General features: G+C 50.3%; 1 protein-coding gene across 1 annotated transcript in view; it reads right to left on the reverse strand.

Moving 5' to 3' along the window:
• Window positions 1-453: 453 nt before the first annotated feature.
• Window positions 454-23,248, reverse strand: part of CD99L2 (CD99 molecule like 2) — a 104,421-nt gene continuing 81,626 nt past the window's right edge. Inside the window, exons 8-11 of the mRNA XM_061178870.1 lie at window positions 10,010-10,048; window positions 9,408-9,527; window positions 4,237-4,302; window positions 454-3,070 (exon numbers count right to left, since the gene is read on the reverse strand). Coding sequence (XP_061034853.1) covers window positions 3,003-3,070; window positions 4,237-4,302; window positions 9,408-9,527; window positions 10,010-10,048 — 293 coding nt within the window. The 3' untranslated portion in view covers window positions 454-3,002. The remainder of the gene's footprint in view (window positions 3,071-4,236; window positions 4,303-9,407; window positions 9,528-10,009; window positions 10,049-23,248) is intronic.

Here is a 23,248-nt window from a genome sequence, read left to right on the forward strand (position 1 = left end):
CAGCGCACTGTGAAGCCCTGCCAGCGGCCCCCGCGTCTTCCTCACGCTCTCGTCTCAGTTCGCAAGGCGCACCGTGTGACAAGCGCACACCTCGTCCGCTTTCTCGGGCTCGAACAGCCACACGTCACCCGAGTCGACCCCGGCTACTGGCCTTCTTTGAAGAAGGCAGAGCAGTGGGCTTAGGAGTCGCGAGTTGCGGGCCTGCCTCTGCCCCTCCCTACCCCCGTGACGTGGGGCACGGCCTTAGCTCCCCGTGCCACGCAGGGGACCGCCGCCGGGAAGCCCAACACGAAGCCGCACAGCAAGAGGCGAAGTGCAAGAGCCCTAACCCTCTTGAGAAAGGCCCTTGGCTGGCGGGGAGGGGAAGGAGGTCGCCTCCATATAATTAATTAGGAAAAACCAGCATCACTTAACAAAGGGAGTGCCTTCACACCATCAGAATACAGGGATCTGTTAGGTTCCGTTTTGTTTAATGCGAACATGAGAGAGCTTACAATTCACAATTAAACACGAGCACAGAGAAAGTATCGGGGATCCTGAGGTCAGTGTCCACCTCTTCTTCCTCAGAGAACTGGTACTGACCCCCACCCCAAGCAGCCGAGGCGCTGCTCTCTGGGTGCCATGGGGGGAGGGTGCCCAAGCCGGCTAGGCAGTCCTGCCTCCTTCCCCCAGGGGCTCGGAGTTGCTACTGTAAACACTGAGCCCCCTCTCCCCGTCCCCAGTTAAGCTGACAGTGATCAGATACTGTCAGCTGGCCTTTCTAGCTCACTCACCATCTCCACTACCACCTGGGACGGGCCCAAGCCGGTTGATGCAGCCTCCAGGTGGACACAGCTACAAGAGCCCCCGGGCATCGGCCAGCATCGGTCCCCCACCCGCCCCGTCCCCAGGATGTGAGCCCTGCAAACGGGTGGGTGAGTGACTTTCAAGGCCTCTCCGGTCACTGGCACAGGGCTGGGTGCTGGGCTCTGGGCTTGCCACACAGGGCACTGAGATAGACAAGAAGAGCACGATGGGTCTCTCTTAACCAAAGTCAGTGCTACTGAGAAAATGGATTTGCAGAGGGCGCTGACTTCACATCACAGATAGGATTTCAGGGTCTTCACCATCAGATGAGCCTCGCCGCAGAGCTAAGGTGGCCCACCGGGGGCGCCGTGCCCGGCCATGCCCAGAATCACATGGGCCACGTCACTTCCTAGTCACTGCCGTGACTGACTTCTCTATAAATGTGCACCTTCCCAGTGGCTGAGACAGAAGCATCTTACCACACACAAGTGCTGCCTCGTCTCCTTCTTTAAAATGCCTGGGAACGTTGGTGAGCAGCCCTCCTAACGCGATGAGCTTCTGAGCGCTGCCCTGATCCGTCCCCAACTCCTGTTACTCAGGACACGGGCCCTCCCTGGGCCCTGAGGTCACCCTGTTTTGCATTCATAGCTTGATGTCACCTAAAGTCCCTCAGAGCCGCCTCCAGCCCAGCAGCACGGGGGTGGGGACATCAGCCCTGGCCAGCCTGGAGAGGGACGAGCCTGGCAAAGCTGACAACAGCCTGTCCCACGAGGGCAGGGCGGGGAGATCCTGGAAACAGGCAGACCTCACCAGCGACCCCTCTGCTGCTCACTTCCTGGAGCTCGGGGGCCGCACACGATCCAGCCTGCCTGGCATGAGCCTGCAGGCGGGGGCGTCGGGGGGCCCACGGCACGCCCTGTATAACACGAACACACGAGGCCATCTAAGCTGCGGGGTCTGTTCAGATGTCAACTGTCTCCCTAAGAAGTCGGAGTTGCCTCATCCCAACCTAGCGGACGTGAAGGGGCTGACACAGCAGTCCTGCAGCACGTGAAGCTGGATTAATAGGACCCCGCCTTCCTGCTGACTCACACGATGCTTCCAGAAGTGCTCTCTGACACCGCAAACTCATTATCCATAGACGGTGGCTCTAGACTCTAGCTCAGCCGGACAGCAGCGCTCCCAGGATCAGGACCACACGTGGGCCTGACAAATGTTCCAGGAAGGCAGCTCTGCTCCAGCCAAACACGACAGCGGCCGCCGGTCCGGGTGCCCGCGGGCCCCCACGCGCTGTCCGTCAGAGGACAGGCAGGATGACTAGAGACTCACCGAGTCCGGTGAGCTCCCACTCCAAGCCAACGTCCCTCTCCCCTCCCCTCCCCACTACGTACATCTTTAGGCAAACAACGGGCATGCTTCAGGCTCTGACGCTCGTTCCTGACGTCTGTAGCTTTTGCTGCCAAAATAAGCACACACATGCCCCCAGCCCCAGTAGAAAACTCACCGCCACAGCATAAATGATCCCTCAAACTAATCGTGTCAGCCTGGAGACCACGTCCGGTCCCACGGCATCATACGGGAATTAGGCCTGAGAGCCACAGCCTCCTACACATCCAGAAGATTCCTGAACTCTCAAGGCAGGGATACTGTGACATGCACGTTTTCACTTAAATGAAAGGCCACCACTTGTGCCAGCTCTTGGGAAGCCCAGCGGCATAAGGCCTGGAGCTGGAAAGAAGGATGGAAATAAAAACACCCCTGGGTGTGGCACGTGAGCGGTGTCACCCGGCACTCACCGGCGTGCTCCTCGCGGCCGCACCCCTGCCGACAGCCCTTCCAGGTCACCGCCAGGACTGCCTCCCGGCAGAAACCCGCCCAGCAAGGCAGTGCAGCGGAGGGGATGGCAGGGCCCCGGGTTCAGACTCTTGCCCTGCAGCACGCGTGGCCTCTGGCCGCCCTCCGCTCAGTCTCCCCCTTCCCAGCTCACTAAGGATTTCCGCAGAAAGGCTCTCCGGAGGCCGTGCGGCAGGGCGGGTGCACGAGCCAAACTCCCGAACACCCAGAGCTCGTCCGGAAACTGAGAACGACAAGAAGCCAATGACATCGAAGGAGCAGCGTGGCAGCCGTGGGTCCAAACGTAACAAGGAGCTGGGTCCCAAGCAGCGGCCCTGTGTGCCCACAGCCTGCCAGGCGGAGCGGGGCCTCGCGTCAGCCCCTCAGATCCGGGGCGGCTCCGGCGGCGGCGGCGGCTCCACGGACTGCGTCTGCAGCGCTGAGTATTTTACTAGGGACAGGAGAAACCCGTCAGCAAGGAGTCATGTCCAGCCCACACGAAGACACAGAGACACAATCATGTCCTTCCCTGGGCACAGAAATCCGGTTCCCCGTCTGTCTGTCCCAGACAACTGGCCCCTGGCGCCTGCTGTGGCCCTGGAGACGAGGAGGGAGCAAATGGACCCTGTGACCAGCTCGGCCTCCACTTTCTCATCTGTAAAGTGGGAATGGTCCCGGCGGAGTGGCTGGGAGGAGTTTTTTCGATTTTTTTCTTTTTTTTGGCCACGCTGCGTGGCTTGTGGGATCTCCGTTTCCTGACCAGGGATTGAACCCGGGCCCGGGCAGTGAAAACACCGAGTCCTAACCACTGGACCACCAGGGAATTCCCAAGGGAGGAGTACTTTAAATAAAGCACATAACACAGCAACTGGCCCATGGTAGGTACCAACACCGTGGTGGCCAAGAATTGAAAACATGAGTACAGTGACCGCAGCCGTAGAGTCCCTTTCCCCACGTTTGAAATCCAGCGCTATCGAGTCCATCCGGCATTCTATCCTAAGTGACCGGATGGGGCCCTGCACCCATCGCAGCCCTGGGCGGTCCCTCCGGCCGCAGCCTCAGCGCCCAGCCCAGCAAAGGCACGCCTGGGCTCCGGTCTCTCCCGCCCACCCTGGCCTGGAAGCCCTTCCCCGGCCTCGGCTGATGCCAAGCGTCCTGCTCCCCTTCTCCGTGAAGCCTTTCCCGGTCGCCTCGTTGGCATTCTGGTGCCACAGGCTGCATCTGCCCTGAGAGGTTGGCCACTGCAGGCCGGCAGCCTGACGTCACGCAGCCTGTAATCGCTCACCGCACCCGGCAAGTGCCTGACGATCACAGGACGGCGGGGGTGGGCCTCCCTCTTGCCTGTGGCAGTTTTCAGATGGAAAGGGCCCGGGTCTAGGTCTAAAGGTCCCCACAGCTTCCGTCGGCATCTGGCCGGCGCGAGTCTGTTTCCGCTGGCGGGGAGCTGACGGCCCTGGCTGTGGCCCCCGTGTCCCTGGCGTCAGCCCATCGTTCTGGCTGGAAGTTCTAGAAATGGATGCCTCTGAGCGTCCCTGCTTTCCTAGCCCAGTCCTGCTCAGGGCTGCGCCCACCCGCCAGGCGGCCTTCGGCGGGGGACGGTGGCCTGCAAGTCCTCACCTTGGGGCTCCTCACACGCAACGGCCTCCAGGTGCTCCCCCTTCACGTAGTCCGCATTGAGACCCTCTGCAAAAGGCAAAGGGCGGAGTTGGTGACTGACGCGGAAGCAAAGGGTCCCCGGCCATGAGGGGGAACTCCTGACCAGGCCCTCCGTCGTGTGAAAAAGCCCAGCCCCCTTGACGAACGCAGACCCCTGCAGCCTGGGCCCCCCAAACGTCTCTGTCCCCTCATCTGGGCGGAGAGCGGCTGGGAACGCGTTGCCCTGCCCTGGACTTCTCATCCTCCTCCTCAGATGTGATGTGCGGCAAAGGCCCCGACACCCGTCCCCGTTGGCAGGTGCCACCACGCTGTGAGACTGCGGGCCACACAGCAGCTCCGCCCGGCAGGGGGGGCACCCGATGGCAGGGCTCGGCGCCACCCCTGGGTCCACGTGCTGGCCCAGGAGCCAGGGAGGCAAAGAGGGAGCCAAGCACTGCGTGAGTGACTGATGGAGACGGGGCGGGGCAGATGGCTGGATGGGCTCCACCGGGCAGCAGGAAGGCGGCTGTCTGGGCCCCAGAGTGGAGGGCCCAGGACCCACGGACGGCTGCTCTGGTCTAGTGAGTTATTTGGGCTTCCTCCCCACCTGCGTCCAAGAGGGACCTGGGGACTCTACAAAGCATCCTCTGCAGGCCAGCACTCAGGCCGCTGCTTGGGGAGACTCAAGAGGCCATGTCTTGTCCCTGGATAAGCCCAGTTCTAACCAACCGACTGAGCAGGCGCCAGCGTAAGTCACTCCGCCATCCCGGGCTGCATTCAGGCTCCTCACGTAGAAGGGACGCCTGCCTGCCCTGGTGCTCGCTGGGCTCAAGGCGGGCACCAGATGGGCCCAGGGAAAATGCGGGTGTCGCTTGTTGGCAGGTGTGGGGCGGGATGGGTGACGGAGCCGGTGCAAGCTGTTCCCAGCGGATGGGCCAGGGCCAGGGCCAGGAGGTGCGCCCTGAGCCTCCTCATCGCTGCGCAGCTGCCAAGCTAGCATGCGCCAGACTGCCTTCTGCCCATGGGCAGGCCTCTGGTTGCTCCACGGGGATGACCACCAGTGGGCATCTGAGTCCTGAACAGGGCCTCCACGCCCGCCCCAGCACCCTGAAACGCACGTGGAAAACTAAAGATGGTCGTGGTTTCAGCCAAGTCGGTGAGCGCCAGGGAAGGGGACGGGCGCGGGGTGGAGAGTGGCGACAAGGAACGAGAGCAGTGGGGGGTGGGGGGAGGTGGGGGGAGGGGAGGGGAGGGGAGGGGAGGGGAGGGGAGGGGAGGGGAGGGGAGGGGAGGGGAGGGGAGGGGAGGGGAGGGGAGGGGAGGGGAGGGGAGGGGAGGGGAGGGGAGGGGAGGGGAGGGGAGGGGAGGGGAGGGGAGGGGAGGGGAGGGGTGGACGATGAAGTGTAGAGGCCAAAGCAGAAGAGGAAGATGAGTAAGTCAAAGCACGTCGTTACCTTGACCTTCTGCTGCATCTGAAGGCAAGACACAAAGCTTAGGACCCTGGAGCAAGAACTCAGCCCCCGGCAACAAGCCACGTGGGCTTTCCACGCGACACCCCGACCCTTGGCACTGAGGGCAGAGACATGGGGAGCAGAGGGTCCCCAAGGCTGGGACCCCTTTGGTGGCAGTCGATACCGCAAGCCCCTGAGCACCACTGCGGGGTCAGGCCCTCCCGGCAGTCACGTGCCATCCCCCAGGGCGTCCCCGTGCACCGGGTGCAGAGCAGCTTCTGCCCTGCCTTCCCTGACTTACTTCCCCGAGGAGGTGGCTGAGGCCACTCTGGGCAGGCGCTTAACAGAAAGCGTGGGCATGAGAGTCCTGTCCCCCAGCTTCTCAGGGGATTAACCACCCAACGGACATCCATGGGGCTCCTCCTGATGCCAGCCCAGCCTAGGTGCCAGGGACACATCAGTGGCTGAAACACACGCAGTCCCCCACGGACAGCGATGGGCTGGGGGGTGGGGCAGCAGCCGCGGACACAAGCCCACAAGCCCCGTCCCACCGCAGCGGCCGCACGGCGGGGCAGCAGGGGGCGCTGTGGCAGCGTGCAAGGCAGACATCTCCGCTGGCCCACAGGCTGGGAGGGCGGGAAGGCTGCCTGGGAGGGTGTCCCAGGCCTGAAGGAAGAGGGCTGCTAGGGGAGTGAACGGGACGCCGGGCGGGATGCTGGAGCAAGCGGCGCCCACTCGGGTAAGTCAGTGCGGCTGTGGAGAGGCTCCTGGGGACAGGGCCACGGGCGGGGAAGAGAAGGGATGCGGGCGGAGCCAAACCATGAAGGGCTGTGAATGTGAAGCTCAGGGGCTGGGCCGGGAGGAAGTGTGCATTTGAAATGGATCCCGCCGGCTGCTCAGAGCAGGGAGAAGGGTGGGGGAGACCGGGGCAGGCGGGGGGCTGATGGAACCATCCAGATGGAGGACCAGGGCGGTGGCGGTGGAGAGGTGTGGCCCGAGAGCAGAGCTGCACACGAGCCCCAGGAACGGGGACCCCGCTGATGTCATGTCAGGGGATGGAGGACCCAGGAGGGCTGGTGGGATTCATAAGGGGAGGCGGGAGTGGATACAACTTACACACTTGGAAAAAAATGTTGGTAGCACAGCGGGTGGACACAGAAGCAACGGGGGGCTTCTTCAAATGTGGGGATGCGCCACACTCAGTTCCCTTCTAAGGAAACTGGGGGTGATGGTGGTACTCGCACGAGTGTCCAGCTGAGGGGCTCAGGACAGTGTGGGTTTAGCAATGACAAGGACATCACCGACAGACTAAGGGGAGAGGACCGGGGGGAGGGCCACCCACCCTCAGACGGAACGGGGGGCTGGGAGAGGCCCGCAGGTTCCGTGAGCTTCCTGGGAGCCCCCGGGAGCCCCCGTCAGTCCTGCAAGCACGCTGGCCCCCCTAGCCTGGGCCCCCCGGCACCCAGCCCAGCAACATAACACCCTCACCTCCAGGCCACCCCCCAGAGAGAGAGGTCACATCCCATCGCTCAACTCTATGTAGCAAGGCCTTCATGTTCTCACATTTTATTGGGTTTTGCCCGCTAATCCAGTTTGCAAAACCTCACATCTGTTTGTTTCAGTAAACAAGTGTGAAAATAATGTACTTTCACCTGAGTGCCCCCACCGGGACAGACAGACACAATCCAGACATCTATTCTTGGCTTTGGACATCAACCTCTTTCCCCCTCCTTGTTCCCATCTACTGGCACCCCTTCCCTTCTACATTCACCGCTTCTCGTCTTGAGTGAGTTCCTTCAACAATCCCCTCAGCCTCTGTCTCCTCAGCTATAAAATGAGGGTGCCCGGCACTGCTGCCCCATTGGGCTGTGGCAGTGCTCAGGGCGGTGACCCACACTCAGTGCCGGGCAGTGTCAGGCGCTGGCGAGCGTGGAGCGTCTGGGAAGCCATGCTTACTATAAGTTTAGGCCCAGCTTTTAGTTTCTCGTTTACCCAACATGCATTTTAAAGTCTCAAAAGCCATCCCGTGGCACACGAGCCACCTGGCCCAGCTCTGCAGTGGCCATGTATTTGACAGCCGTGGATTGCACTCATCTCACTGCTAGGGTTACAATGCTGAACTGGGGTGAATGGTGGCCCCTAAAGGCTATGTTCATGTCTTCACCCCTGAACCTGTGGATGTGACCTTATTTGGAAAAAGGGTCTTTGCAGATGTGACAAAGTTAAGGATCTCAAGATGGGATCATCCTGGATTTAGGGTGGGGCCCACACCTAAATGACAAGTGCCCTTTAAGAGACAGAAGATGACACAGACACAGAGGAAAAGGCCACCTGAAGACAGACGCAGAGATCGGAGTGATGCAGCCATAAGCCAAGGGATGCTCGGGGCCACCAAAAGCTGGAAGAGGAAGGAAGGATGCTCCCCTAGAGCCTCCAGAAGGAACCAGCACTGCTGCCACCTTGATCTTGGATTTCTGGCCTCCAGAACCATGAGAGAATAGATCTGTTGTTTTAAGTCTTTTGAGCTGGGACAAGTGATAGCTCTAAGGCCAACCCAGCCTCCAGCTCTGCACTCCCTCTCACTCTTCCTGTTCACACCACTCTACAGCCAAGCTTTGGGCATGATAGCAAGTGGGTGGGAACTCAAGCAGGGCAGCCATGAACAGCTGTGCAGGTTGTGCGCTGAGATGTGAACCCTGTCCCTGGAGCACTGCTATGCACAGCCCGTGGAGCACCAAACACAATGGAGATGGCGGCAATATCCGCACACAAAGCATTCTGGGACCCAAGTCGTTTCCTGGGAAGCTCAGGTCCAGGCTAGAATTAAGCGCAGAGGCCCAGAGCAAGGGAGGGGGAAGCCTCACAGGGGATGGTCCTGAGCTGCAGGAAAGAGGAAAACTATGGCTGAGTCAGGGTCCCTCACTTGAACTAAAAATCGCCTGTCTTCAACCAGAGACACTCTCGGCAAACAGCGACACATCGACACTGTGCTTATGAAACCATCAACGATGGCATCCCCACGGGGCTCCCCCGACACGGGGCTCCCGTGGCTGGGCTTCTCAGACACATTCCATCTGTAACTATTCAGTTCACACACCTCGGATAGAGTCACAGCTACAGCCTAAAATGAAAGCCGCCTATGTTACGAAGCTGGTGTGTAAGGGGGGGCAGGGACCACACTCTCCTCTTCCTTTAAAACAATTCATGATTCTCTGGCTCACGGGGAGGAGCGGGGGCACCCAGGCAGCGGGCAGCGGCTCCTTGGGATCTGAGAGGGAGGGGAGGGCTGCCAGGACCTCCGAGGTCCCGGGGACGCCTGCCTTCTGCCTCCGAAGGGCCCACATCCCCTTGGGTGAGGTCCGAAGCCACGTGGATATTCAGGGGCTCTCCTGTTCTACGAGAAGCCCACGGCTCACCCTTGGAAGATGAAGGTCATTGGGCCCAGCCCAGTCCTCTCTTCCAGGCCGCTTTACACTTCAGTTTGGCCGAGGTCTGTCCCCAAGGGTTTTAAAATGTGCAGCACCACCTCCACCTCAGCCCGGGGAGATCTGCTGGGGAGGTGTCTTGGGCAGGCTGTGGAAGGTTCCTGAATCTTAACTTGCTTGGGGCTCTGCCCCTTCCCCTCCAAAGCCCTGGCCCCTCTGTTCACGTCGAGCAGCGGGAGGGTGCAGCCACAGGCGGCCGCAGGGCAGGTCCACTTACGCTGAATGCTGAAGCAGAACTTCTTCTGCTGGTAGGAGATATAGCTGGAGACAGCGCCGATCAGGGCCATGGCCAGAGCACTGGCCACGCCGGCGATGGTGCCGGTCTCTGCGGACATGCCTGGGGAATGGAGAGAGGCGGGGTCAAGCCCACGACGCCACGGGGATCGGCTCAGGCACCTGGCTCTCCTCTAGCCAGCGAGCTAAGCTTGTTCTAGGGCCCGTGACCCCCAAGCTAGTGTGCGGGGCTGTGCCATTTATACCGAAGGGCGTAAAATGACACAGTGTGCCCATGTGTCTACCAAGTACTTCCCGTTTGCCGTAAGGATTTCCATATTGAGCGGCTTGAAAGGTGGCCGTGGAGGTGCTGCAGCCTCCACCCCGCCAGCTGAGGCCCAGATAGGCCAGCGGGCTGCCCCTGGGGCCACTCCCCTGGGATCCAGAGCTTCACGCTTAATTCCTTTAAAGGGCTGCATTCCTCTGCTGGTGGCCTCACGGATGGGTCTCTACCAGGAACCGTCACGGGAGGGTCGGGAAGACCAGCTCTGAGAGAAAGCGGGCCAGTTTGTGGTTTCCAGCAGAAACCTCAGGACTCAAACTCACCGGATCCTGAGTCTTCCCCGTTGCCATACTGGCCATCACCTGCAGAAAGGACAAAAGCCGTCAGTGTCCTCCGTGACCACCAGCTCGGGGTCGGGAGGGACAGCCCCTTCCCGACTGGCTGAGCCTTCCGGGTCCACCTCTGCCCCAGGCCCCGCCAGCACAGCCCCCGTGGGCTCTGCCCTGACTGTAGCGAGACCTGCTTCCTTATGCCTGTCACCTGCCAAAGCCCAGGTGGGACGTTTTATTTTTGAAATGACAGCGACTGTGCACTGAGAACGTGTTACATCCTGGCTCTTCACACGCAGTCCGCTGGCACAGGTGCGCCCAGCAACCATCCCCAACAATAGCGCAGGGAGCAGAGGTGCACAGGCGGGGGACTTGCCGGCAGGTGGCGGAGCTGAGCCCACGCCAGGCGAGCCTGACTCTGAAGGATAGCACCGCGTGGGTCCCATGCATCTAGTGTCCCCTGTAAAATATATTTATCGTTTACCTAATTATAGAAACACGGTTATGTAAAACTTTGTTTTAAAAAAGGACGAAAGACTAGCATAAAAATATTTCATCATCCTACTACCCAAAGAGATTTACAGTTAATATTTCAATTTCTTTTCCTCCTGCCCTTCGCCCTTTACCTGGTTTTCTTCAAACCCAGATGCTTCTGCTCATGTAACCTAGGTACACATGCGGTGCCCTTACGACATGCTACAGGACTAAGTGATAATCAGGAGTTTTTTAGGGGCCATCCACCTCTGGCTTGGCTTATAGTTTGAGTTGTTCTTGGAACATAAATCAATGCAGGCTGACAATCGCCTATCTAGGATTTTGAAATTCAAAAGGCTCTGAAATATCACAGGGATGGAGAACAGACTAGCGGTTGACAGGGGTTAGGGAGGGTGAAGACGGAGGGAGTTGGCTGTGATGAAAAGAGGAAAACGGGAAGGATCCTTGTGGTGACAGAAGTGTTCTTTTCTTGACTGCAGTGGTGGTCACACAAACCTACACGTGATAAAATTTCATAGAACGAAACAGACACTCTCTCTCACACACACACACCCCCCGCAGCTCCCTAACAAGCAACCGGTGCCATTTGGGACGTTAATTAGCCTTGAGCCTCCCTTCACGGCGCCCTCCTCTTCGCAGGACATAATGCTCATTCATGGAGGGAGCCCGTGTTCCCAGAGCCCAGGGTTCTTGGGGGAAACTGCTCTAGTATGCTGGGGGGGGGGATGTAGGTGCATGAACTGTAACAAATGTACCCCCTCCGGTGGGGCATGCTGCTAATGGGGAGGCTGGGGGCGCGGGGAACTCTCCGTACAATGTGCTCAATTTTGCTGTGAACCTAAAATTGCTCTAAAAAATAAAGTCTTTTTTTAAAAATAAGAGTCTTGGGGGAGAAAATGAGGTTTGCTATGTTCCCACCTGGGACTGAAGCCTTGAGTTAAATGCATTTTACAGACATCCATGATTGGAAATGAATGGTTATTTACAAAACAAGGAGCACTGGCATTTTCAAAAACACAGTCACTGCTGTTGGAGGAAGCAGAGCAGAGAGGAGGACATGAGTCACCCTGTGCGTTAACGTGTGAGCAGCGAGGTCACCTGTGAGGACCTGGAGTCCGGCTGCGCTGGCCCATCACTGGTCCCTTCTGCTGCGCTGGAGGTGGCTGTCGTCAAGGGTAGCGGCGAGCCCCCTCACAGGCGTCCTCTGCTGACGTGTTCATGTCACTAGATTTCCAGATAGGAATGAGCAATTCAACCCACTCTTTGGTTCACCTTGAGCTGGAATGAAGCTGAGTGTTCCCAAGTCTCCCTTTCCTGATTAATTCTTGATCATGAGGATTCACAACAACTTGAACCTCACAATCTGTATGGCCAGGAGCTATGAGGGTGTTGCATGAAATGTAAACAGGAAGGCCCCCTGATCTCCAGGGGCATCTGGAGAGCTCTGGCTCCCCCTGGCTGTCAAAAATATTCAAATGCTCAATTCTTCAGTCTCTAGGAATCCCTGCCTATCTGACCATCTGTGATTGGACAAAAGCGTTTTTCTAAGAAGATGACAAATAAATGTTACTCCCTCCTCAAAAAAAAATGTGATCCCATCCTGTGGGTTACTCACTGCTCAGATGGGCACGTGGGCTGAGATACTAAGAGGTTAAAGAACAATTGGAAAATAAGACCCCAGTCATTCTAGATCCTTCCATCCCTTCTAGTTGCATGAGCCTGAAGTAAAGTCCGCCACCAAGGCTTGCCATTGGAGTTAGCCAAGCCAATGTCACGGTTTTGATCCCTATTTGGCTACTGAGCTCCATTCACTTCCTCTGAGCACAGGCTGAACCCATGCAAAAAGTGGTATTGGGACAACTGATGACTCACTGGCATAACAAACTTATCCAAACCAACACCACCAATGGAAGTAAGTTTCCAATAAATATAAAATGGATGAAGCCATAAGAGCACTACGAGAAAATGTAGGGCAACATTTATATTGTCTTGGGGTAACGAATGACTTTCTAAACCTGGCCCTCAAGCCAGGAGCCTGAAATGGAAAAGATTATATCAAAAGTCAAAACTTCCGTACTAAAAGCACAAGAAACGAAAGGGAAAAATGGATAAATCGGACTCTGTCAAAATTAAAAACCTTTGTGCTTCATAGGACATCATCAAGAAAGTGGAAAGACAGCCCACAGAATGGAAGAAAACATTGGCAAATTCTATATCTGACAAGGGATGAGTATTGAGAATAAAGAACTTCTACTACTCAATAAAAAGGCAAATAATTCAATTTTAAAATGGACAAAGGATAGGAAGACATTTCTCCAGAGAGATATACAAATGGCCAATAAGCACACGAAAGAGCTCAGCATCATTAGTCATCAGGGAAATGCAAATCAAACCCACGATGAGATACCACTTCACACCCATTAGGATGGCTAGAATCCAAAAAAAAGGTAAATAGGTGTTAGTGAGGATGTGAAGAAATTGGATCTTTCAGACAATGCTGATGAGAATGTAAAATGCTACAGCTGCTATGGAAGACAGGTTGGTGGTTACTCCCAAAGGTAAACACACAGAGTTTCCACAAGACTGAACAATTCCACTTCTAGATATATATATATATATATATATATATATATATATATATATATATATATATATATATATATATATACCCAAGAGAATTGAAAACACTTGACCACACAAAAACTGGTACACTGATTTCATTGCAGCATTAGTCGTAAAAGCCAAAAAGTGGAAACCACCTAAAGGTTCATCAATTGATGAATGGGTAAATAAAATGTGTTTGGAAGGTATGAAAAGAGATTAATAATCCCTAATGTAAAAGGAGCCCTTACACATAAATGAGTAGAAAATGGGACAATGGGCATGAATAGGCAATTCACACAATGTATTAAGAGTGTCTAATAAGACAGAGGTGAAAAGTGTTTCACTTCTTGGGTGCAAAGAAATGGAAAATTTAAACAGGATAGCATTTTGTACTGATCAAATCTGCGAAGATTACAAAACTAAAAATACCCAGTGAAGGTTGAGTATATGAGCAGACAGGCAGCTGTTTCCTTCCTAGTGGTGGGAAAAACCCTCTCTGTACAAATATAGGCCCTGGTTAAAGAAGTCACAGTGAAACACAATATTATGCAGTGGTTGACATGATTTTTTAAAGGACTCCCTAATACAGAAAAAGATATTCAGGGTATTACTGAATTTAAAATACTGGTTTTAAAAAGGTAACACGATCCCATTTTTGTAAAAACATTTACGAATATATACTTTATGCATAGAAAAAGTACTGTGAGCATATACTCCCAATTATTACTAGTGATTCTCCCTAGATGGTAAAACAATAAACAACTATTTTTCATAGAATTTTTCAAAGAATGTTTAAAATATGCAAGCCACATGCAAATCTATCTACATCGACTTCCCCACAACTGGAGAAATAGTTCAAAGAGGTTATTTCACAGGTCACTGGCAGGACCTTCATTTTCATGGACAATATGTTTTGTATCCTCACCTGCCTTCTGAGTTCACAATTATACATCACAACTACATACCAAAGAGTCTAGAGTCACCTTCTATTGTACTAGAAATTCCCCGGTACAGCATATCTCAGATTACAATTTGCTTTGAGTATAGACACCCATACATGTAGATAGTTATGGAATGCCAGAGCTCTAGGGACCACTGTCATAGCGATAGTGACTGCCATAGCTGTAGGAACTGCCACCATAGCTCAAGGGACCCCATAGCTATAGTGCCCACCATAGCTATAAGGGCTCCTATAGCTATAGTGACCACTGTAGCTACAGAGAACACTGTAGAACAGGAGGCATTACCCTGTTGTCAACAGAAATGTTACCTCAGCATCTTCCAACATAAAAGACAACAATGCACACATACTGATACATACAGACATATCAATCCTGAGTCGCAACAGCCGCATGCCTGTCAGACAGGGATGCAATGCACCGACGTGTCCCTCACTGACAACAGTGCAATTCCAGGCTCACAGCCAGTGCCTGACACGTCTGATTTGCCACGGGCATGGAGAGCCACGTGACAGTGGTAGATAGCAGCTAGAACGGCCGAGGGGGGACGTTCAAGTGTTTCAGGACCTTTGTAAGTATGCTAGACTTCCAGCAGCCACAGCTAGGAGTTTTAGATTTTTTAAAAAATTATCTTCATTATTAAAAAAGTGGCAGCAGAAATGCAAAGTAAAATTTTAAAAAACTGAAAAATGAATAAACAAAGACGGACAAACACTTGCTTCAAATGACCCATGGTTACAAAGTCAAATCGAACTGAAAAGAGTCAGCCAGAACATGGCTCCCTAGGCTAACCGCTGGGGATGCCATTCCTCACTGTTCCAGAAAGTCTCCAAGGCCCAGATCTCCTCCATCCCCCACCTCAGGGAAGAGAACGGTCACCCTACCCTCTAGATAACGTGACAGGTGCCCCAGCCCAACACTGAGCCGTACACCCCACCTACCTATGGCAAGCTCCCAAGACGCCAGAAGTTACCTCAGAGAAAAGCCCTGTGTTCACGCTGCACTCGTGCGTGCGTGTGTGTACGTGCACGTGTGTTGGGGGCAGGGGCTCTGAGGGAGCACGCGGGTTTTTTCACATTCTAGAACACTAGAACCAGAGAGCTGTTCTTCACATCTGAAACATCCTATTTCTTCATGTTGTGAAAGCTGAAAAAAATACAGAAATGGGTCCATAGAGAGACATGGAAAGGGCTGTCTGGGGGCAAGTCCCTAACTTTTTTCAGCTCCCAATAGAAGGCAATGTTTCTGGGGTAAGCCCTTCCACTTAAGCTCTTTTGCCATGATTATGTTCCCATTGAGACCCAATTCCCTGTTGCATGAGATCAACTTAATGGCTTGGAAGGGACCATGACAGGGCCCAGATATTTCGAGTCAGTGACTGTAAATACAGTAAAAATGGAAGAGGAACGATTTCTTTAGACTCGGGAGGGAAAGTAGATAAACACAACGTGGTATATCTATACAATGGAATATTATTCAGCCGTAAGAGGAAGTGAAGTACTGAGCCATGCTATAACGTGGATGAACCTTGAATACATGCCAAGCAAAAGAAGCCAGACACAAAAGGGCAAATGCTATACGATTCCACTTACATGAGGTACCTAAAGTAGTGACATTCACAGAGGCAGAAGGTAGACTAGTGGCTACTAGGGACTGTGGGGAGGGGAGAATGGGGCATAACTGCTTAATAGGTACAGTTTCCCTTTGGGAAGGTTCTGGAGATGGATGGTGGTGATGGTTGTACAATATTGTGAACATACTTAATGCCACTGAATTGTACACTTTCAGTGATTAAAATGGTAAATGTTATGTATGTCTTACTACAGTAAAAAAAATTTAAACTCAGTCAGGAACCCTGGGGGCCTGGAAGACTCTAGAAGACTGGAGGTTCCAGGTGGGGAGCAAGCAGAGGCCTCAGCAAGGCTTCCCATGCGTGGTATTAGAAGAGAAACAAATGGAATGAAAATTCAAAGGCAGGAAGCAGTCTGCCGACTCTGTCCAGGCACCTGCGAGACAAGAGGGGCGAGCAGAGGAAGCCGTCTGTGCGAAGCCCTGGAAGGCAATCCAGGACCGAGGCTCCTGGGCCCCGGAAGGCTGCAGCTGGAGGGAAAGGGCACTGGAAGCTACAGTCAGTTAACTGACCACCGCCAGAAACAGCTTCTCATTTAACCCTGGAAAGTAAAGGTGATGGGTTCCCGCTTCACACGTGGGGACACCTGCACACACCTGGAGGAGAACGTCTACATCTCTTTAGAGGTATGGGTTTTGGCTCTTGCCTCTGGTTTTAAGAACTACATGCTTTGGCCTTAAAAACTACCATCTGGGAGTAAAAAGAGTGCTCAAGCTGGTTCTAATATGAAATTTTCTTTTTTGACTAAAAACAATGATGCAGTATTTTCTGCTAATGACATCCCTGCTCCCCTCCACGCTCTTTCCCAACTGAGGACAGACACCAGGAGCCAGAGGAAGATCAGGTAAGGCGTTCGCTTCATGAACGGGGCTTCCGAGTACTTCTCCGCTCCCCGCCTGCCCCTCACACAACCACCTGGGGGAGAGCTGGGTTCACAGATCAGATTCATAGAGCTCACCTCCCGGAAGAGTGCACACTCACCCCCCAGTTACATGAGGGGCACGGCCTCCCTCATCGCTCCCTTTGGGGTCCAAAAGAAAGCATTTCATGCCACGATGCCATCACTCATGTGGCCCAGAGGGTCGTCAGCCTAGCCAATCAAATGTGTCACTCTTCTCTTCATGGGAAAGCGTGGGCGGGAGGGTAGAGAGCAAAGCCAGGTGTTTGGTCCGTCCTGGTCCCCTTCATTTCAGGAAACTTTTATTGGGGGTGCCAGGGATACACAAGGAAAAAGGTGCCTGCCTTCAGGAAGCCCAATCTAGCAGGAGTGAAAAAGCTACACGTGACTCGGTGTGACTCAGTAATGATACGGGCTATGCTGTACCAGCAGGATGACAGAAGTTCTACGAGAACCAAAGGCACGAGATGGGTGCTGTGCCACAGGGCCACAGGGCCACAGAGGGGAGGAGCCTCCAGAGAGGAGGGGATCTTTGAGGTGTCCCTTAAGGGATCAGTGGCTGAGCATTTGCTGGACATGAGTGGGAATTCATCTGGTGGAAGAAAGGCATTTAAACAGAGGAACAGCATGCGAAGGCACAAAGATAGGCACAGACCAGCTCATTCACATGTTTGGAGGGGAAATGAAGTTGACGGTCTAGGGCAGAAAGATATGTCAGCAGGATAAGGGGCTTGAACTTATCTTATAGGCATTAGGGAGCCATTAAAGAGACTTTTTGTTGTTGTTGTTTTGGCTTAAAAAATTTTTCCCAACAATTAAGAAAAAGTTCAAACGTTCAAAAAAGTTGAAAACACTGTACAGTGAACACTCATATACCCACCATATGGATTCTATAATTAACAGTTTACATTGTTCACTTTATCATATGTCCATCCATCCCTCTATCCATCCAATCTTATTTTTGTGATGCATTTCAAAGTAAGTCTCAGACATCTGTACGCTTCACCCATACACATATTATAACCTAGAGTTCCATGTTTGCTTGTGATTCTTTTTTTAAGGTAAAATTTACATATAATAAAATACTAATCTTACATGTACCATTTCGTAAGTTTTCGCAGATGCATACACCTGTGAAACCCATACCCCCACTGAGATACAGAATTAACATCAGTCCAGAAAGTTCTCTCATGTCCCTGTCCAATTAATCCCCGTTCTCACCCCAATCCACAGCAGCCATGGATCTCATTTGTAACATTAGAAATTAGTTTTGCAAATATTAGAACTTCACATGACTGGGCTCATATAGTATGTACTGTTTTTTCACTGGCTTCTTTCACTCAGCATAATATTTTTGACATTTATTCATGTTATTCTGTGTATCAGTAAGTCATTCCAATGTATGAATATATACCACAATTTGTCTATCCATTCTCCTATTGATAATTAGGCTGTTTACAGTTTCTTTTGTTGTTGTTTTGCTATTATAAATAAAGTCGCTTTTAGAATTCTGTTATAAGTCTTTTTTGGACATAAGTTCTCATTTTTCTTAAAAATAAGTGAAATTGCTCGGTTATTGGGGAGGTCTATGTTCAGTTTTATAAGAAACTTTACATTCACACCAACAACGTACAAGCGTTCCAGTTGCTCCACTTACGCACTAACATTCGGTATCTGTCAGTCTTTCTGATTTTAGCCATTCTGGTGGCTGTGTTGTGATAACTCATCATGGTTTTCATTCGCATTTCCCCAATAAAGATTTTGAGCATCTTCATATAACTTCTTTTATGAAGTGTCTCTTAGGCTCGTTTTTTAATTGGGCTGTTTGTCTTTTCATTATTACACAATAGCTTTAAACAGAGGACTAACAAGATCATGTTCCTGGTGATTCTCTCTGGCAGCTGCATGGAGGACAGGCTGGAGCCAGGAGACCAGTTAAGAGATTAAGGTAATGACCCAAGGGTAGGTGATATGGGCCTGGGCTTGAGGAGAGGCAAAGAGAAAGAATATTCCAAATTCAAAAGATACTAGCGGAGAGGATGTCTGGCATGAGGGGTTGAGGAGGTCAACAAATCCTCTTCTCAAAAAGCAACTATAACCCTGGACAATCAAAGACAGCCATTTCAGGAAACAGATTTAGTTCCTGTGAGAACAGCTGGAATCTGAGGCCTTTTCCCCCAGGGTTGCTCTCATTTCCCCTTCTCCCAGGTCTTTCAGCAGCTAGTTTAACTGGGGAGAGGTGGACAGGCCATGGAAATCAGCAACTGCACTGCAGCTGCCAAACGGGACCCACATGACTTGGAGCACCGTCGGTTAATGTAGCAGTCTCAGTGGCAAGTGAACAGGGAGAGCTAACCAGTCAACTAGCCAGGGATTTAACAGAGACGTGAGACAACCACAGGGGGCTTGATACACTCTCCACGTTGCCCCGAAGCTGAGGACATGCCCACCAGAGACAGTACTGGTATTGGCTGAAGGCCAGCTACAGACAACAATGGAGCAGAACTGAGAGTCCAGAAACAAACTCTTACATCTATGGTCAATTGATTTTCACCAAAGGAGCCAAGACAGTTTAGTAGGGAAAGGATAATCTTGTCAACAAGTGGTGCCAGGACAACTGGATATCCACATGCAAAAGAATAAAGTTGGACTCCTATTTCACACCATATACAGATGAACTAAAAGATGGAACAAAGGCATAAATGTAAAAGCTAAAACAATAAAACTCTTAGAAGAGGACATAAGAAAAAACCTTCATGAACTTAGTTGTTCTTAAAACACCAAAGCATGATCTGTAAAAGAAAAAAAATTGATAAATCGAACTTTATAAAAAAATAAATTTTATTATTTGATAAACAACACTATGAAGAAAAGGAAGAGACAAGCCACAGACTGGGAAAAAATATTTTTAAAATCATATACCTGAAAAAGGATTTGTATCTAGGTTAAAAATAGAACTAATAAAAGCAAACTGAATTTTTCACATGGGCAAAAAATCTGAACAGACTTCAAAGAACAGTATAAAATAAGAATATAAAAAGATGCTCAACATCACTTCCCATTAGGGAAATACAATGAAAAAACAATTAGATACCCCTACACAAGTATTAGAATGCCTAAAATGAAAAAAAAAAAAAAAACAAACCCTGACAGAACCCTCTTACACTGTTGGTGGGAATGTAAATTGGTGCAGCCATTATGGAAAACACTGTTACACTGTTACACTGTTGGTGGGAATGTAAATTGGTGCAGCCATTATGGAAAACAGTATGGAAAACAGTATGGAGGTTCCTCAGAAAACTAAAACTAGAACTATATGATCCAGCAATCCCGCTCCTGGGCATATATACAGACAAAACTACAATTCAAAAAGATACATGCACCCCAGTGTTCACTACAGCACTATTTACAAAAGCCAAGACTTGGAACCAACCTAAGTGTTCACTGAAAGATGAATGGATAAAGAAGTTGTGGTACATATATACAATGGAGTATTACTCAGCCATAAAAAAAGAATGAAATAATGCCATCTGCAGCTACATGGATGGACCTAGAGATTATCATACTAAGCAAAGTAAGTCAGAGAAAGAAAAATACCATATGATAACACTTACATGTGGAATCTAAAATATGACACAAATGAACTTATCTACGAAACAGACTCACAGACACAGAGAATAGGCTTCTGGTTGCCAAGGGGGGGGTGGGGGAGGGAAGGATTGGGAGTTGGGAATTAGCAGATGCAAACTAGTATATATAGGATGGATAAACAACAAGGTCCTACTGTTGTAGCATGGGGAACTATATTCAATATCCTGAGATAAACCATAATGGAAAAGTATATATATATATATATATGTATAACTGAGTTACTTTGCTATACAGCAGAAATTAATACTACATTGTAAATCAAATATACTTCAAAAAAAATTTTTTTAAAAACCCTGACAATATCAATTGCTGATAAGGATGTAGAGCAACTGGAACTCTCATTCATTGCTCATGGAAAAGTATTGGGTTGGCCAAAAAGTTCGTTCGGCTATTCCCATAAGATGTAAGAGGTTGGGTTTTCTCAAACGAACTTTTTGGCCAACCCAATATAATGGTACAGCCACTTTAGAAGACAGCTGGGAAGTTTACTGTAAAGCTAAACATAGATTTACCATATGACCCAGAAATTATATACCTAGGTGTTTACCCATGTGGATTGAAAACTTATGTCTGTACAAAAACCTGTACGCAAATATTTATAGCAGCTATATTTATAATCATCAAAAGCTAAATGCAACCAAGATGTCCTTCAATAGGTGAATGGACAAACTGTGGTACATCTAGACAATGAAATAATATTATAAAGAAATGAGTTGTCAAGCCATGAAAAAACATATAGGAACCTTTAATGCACATTGCTAAGTGAAAGAAGCCAGTCTGGAAAGGCTACATACTGTATGATTCTAACCATATGACATTCTGCAAAAGGCAAAAGCTATGGAGATGATAAACAGATTAGTAGTTGCACTAAGAGAGAATGGATTAGGGTTGAGGAAAGAGAGAGTGGCTGAGTACCAAAGGGGTATACAGAAGAACTTTTATGGTGACAGACTGTTCTGTATGGTACTTGGGTGGTGGACACATGACTATATGCATTTGTAAAAACCCATACAAATGTATACCACAAGGAGTGACCTTTAATGTATGCAAGCAAAACATCAACCAGGTTGGTGGGGGATCCCAGGATGGAATGTAGACTGTGACAAATGAATGTATCTGCATTATAAATGTATGTCAGAACTGCACTGAATGGAGGGGTAATAAAGGAGCTATGCAAGTAACTTTAAAAAAATGGTATTTTGACTGAAACTGTAAGGTAAAGACAAAAGAAGAAAAACAAACACTGGACTGTAGTTGGTAAAGCTGCGTCTCATAGGGGTAGGGGTTAACAATTACGATTGTGCTATACACGTATAATACCAGAATTGAGCAAGTAAGCAAACAGTTGATGGATGGTAGGTTTCTCATTGCCAGAGAGAGAAGTTAAAGATCAGCAAGAAAAGAATACTAAAATATGTCTCCAACTGTAGTCTACTGCCAGAAGGCTTAAGTATGAACTCATGTTTAGGTTAATACAGATGCTGATGAATAGATACAGAAATAATTATAGGTACATATATATACACGGTTTATTAATAAAATACACCCATGTACTTCCTGTTTCCTAGTTCTGCCCACTTAAAGGGTTTAGAAATAGCAACATCCCACTAATGAATACACTCAACACCCAGATCTTGGTTTCTAATACCCTTCCCTTTCAGTGGGGAAGAGAATGACACACCGAACTGGACGTCCAAGGAAAGAGACCCACCAGGCAACAGTGTTTAGGAAGAAGAAGTGAATGAGAACAAGAAAGTAGGAGAGTGCCAGGTAGGGCCCAGGAGGAAAGAATGTGAAGGAGGAGGTGGTCATCAAAGTAAAATGCTGCAGAGGTCACATGGGACAGAGGGCTGTGACCACCAAGAAATGACTGGGGACCAAATAGCAACTCCAGGGGAATGGGAGTAGAGGCTTACATACACTAAGGTGTAGACCACAGAGGGGACAGTGAGGAGATGAAACTGATTGGCTCCAGCTCTTCAGTCAGTGAAAATGCTAGGGAATGGAGGAGGCTGATGGGACCTGTTGACGAGAGACAGTCACTACTACCTACAGACAAAATGTGGGGCACCTACAGGGCCATTAGAAATGTTTTCTTGAGAAAAAATATACAACAGATAACATACTATCTCAGAAATACACTCCAAAACTATAATTGAGTCTGTGTGCCTAAAACCCACAGTTATAAAATGCATTAATTAGGATTGTTTTTATGCTGAAGATCATCATTTATTCAAATGTGGTGTTTTATCTTCATACATGGCATTAGCACGTTTGCATAGAGGAGACTGTCTGAGAACTTCATCGTGTGCTTATCATAACCTGAGTTTCAGTTTCACACTCGTATTTTTTGCCGGGACTCTCTGCTTTCTTTTACTGACACCTATAATGACAGAGAGTATATCTTACGCTAACAATTGATTATTCTTTACAAGAGAAATTCAAATATGAGCTTAATTAAAGAATTTCCTAACACTTCTTCCTTGTTAAAACATGTACTTTTAATAAGGAAACCCCTCTCTTCTCACCATCTGGAAATACCGTTTGTCACCTGGGAGTAATTGGCTAATTTGCTGGGTTTGCCCTTTAAATGTTCCATGTTCTCCTGGCACCTGTGAGTTTCATTTAGAGGTTTTTGGAGATTTTAACTCAAAATGACACTGTTTGGAAAGGTGGTTTGAAGGACAGATTTGACTACAGTATCCTTTGATCAGAAGACAACACTGTTCCCATACGAAAGGCACACAATTCCTACAAGAAAGAAGCAGATGCTAGTGCCACAGCCTAGATTGTGGGGAGTATAGCAGGCTGACACCGGATACAATCACGACATGTTACACTCAGAACTTGTTGTTACACTCATAACCACAAATCACAACCACAACAGGGAATCACCACAAAATGCTATACCCACAATTTAGCATCACAACAGGTTACCATCACAATAGTTACAATCATAAAAACTTACCACCAGAACTACAAGTTATAATCACAAC

This window comes from Eubalaena glacialis, chromosome X, assembly GCF_028564815.1.
Source record: "Eubalaena glacialis isolate mEubGla1 chromosome X, mEubGla1.1.hap2.+ XY, whole genome shotgun sequence".
In the NCBI taxonomy this organism is placed as follows: domain Eukaryota; kingdom Metazoa; phylum Chordata; class Mammalia; order Artiodactyla; family Balaenidae; genus Eubalaena; species Eubalaena glacialis.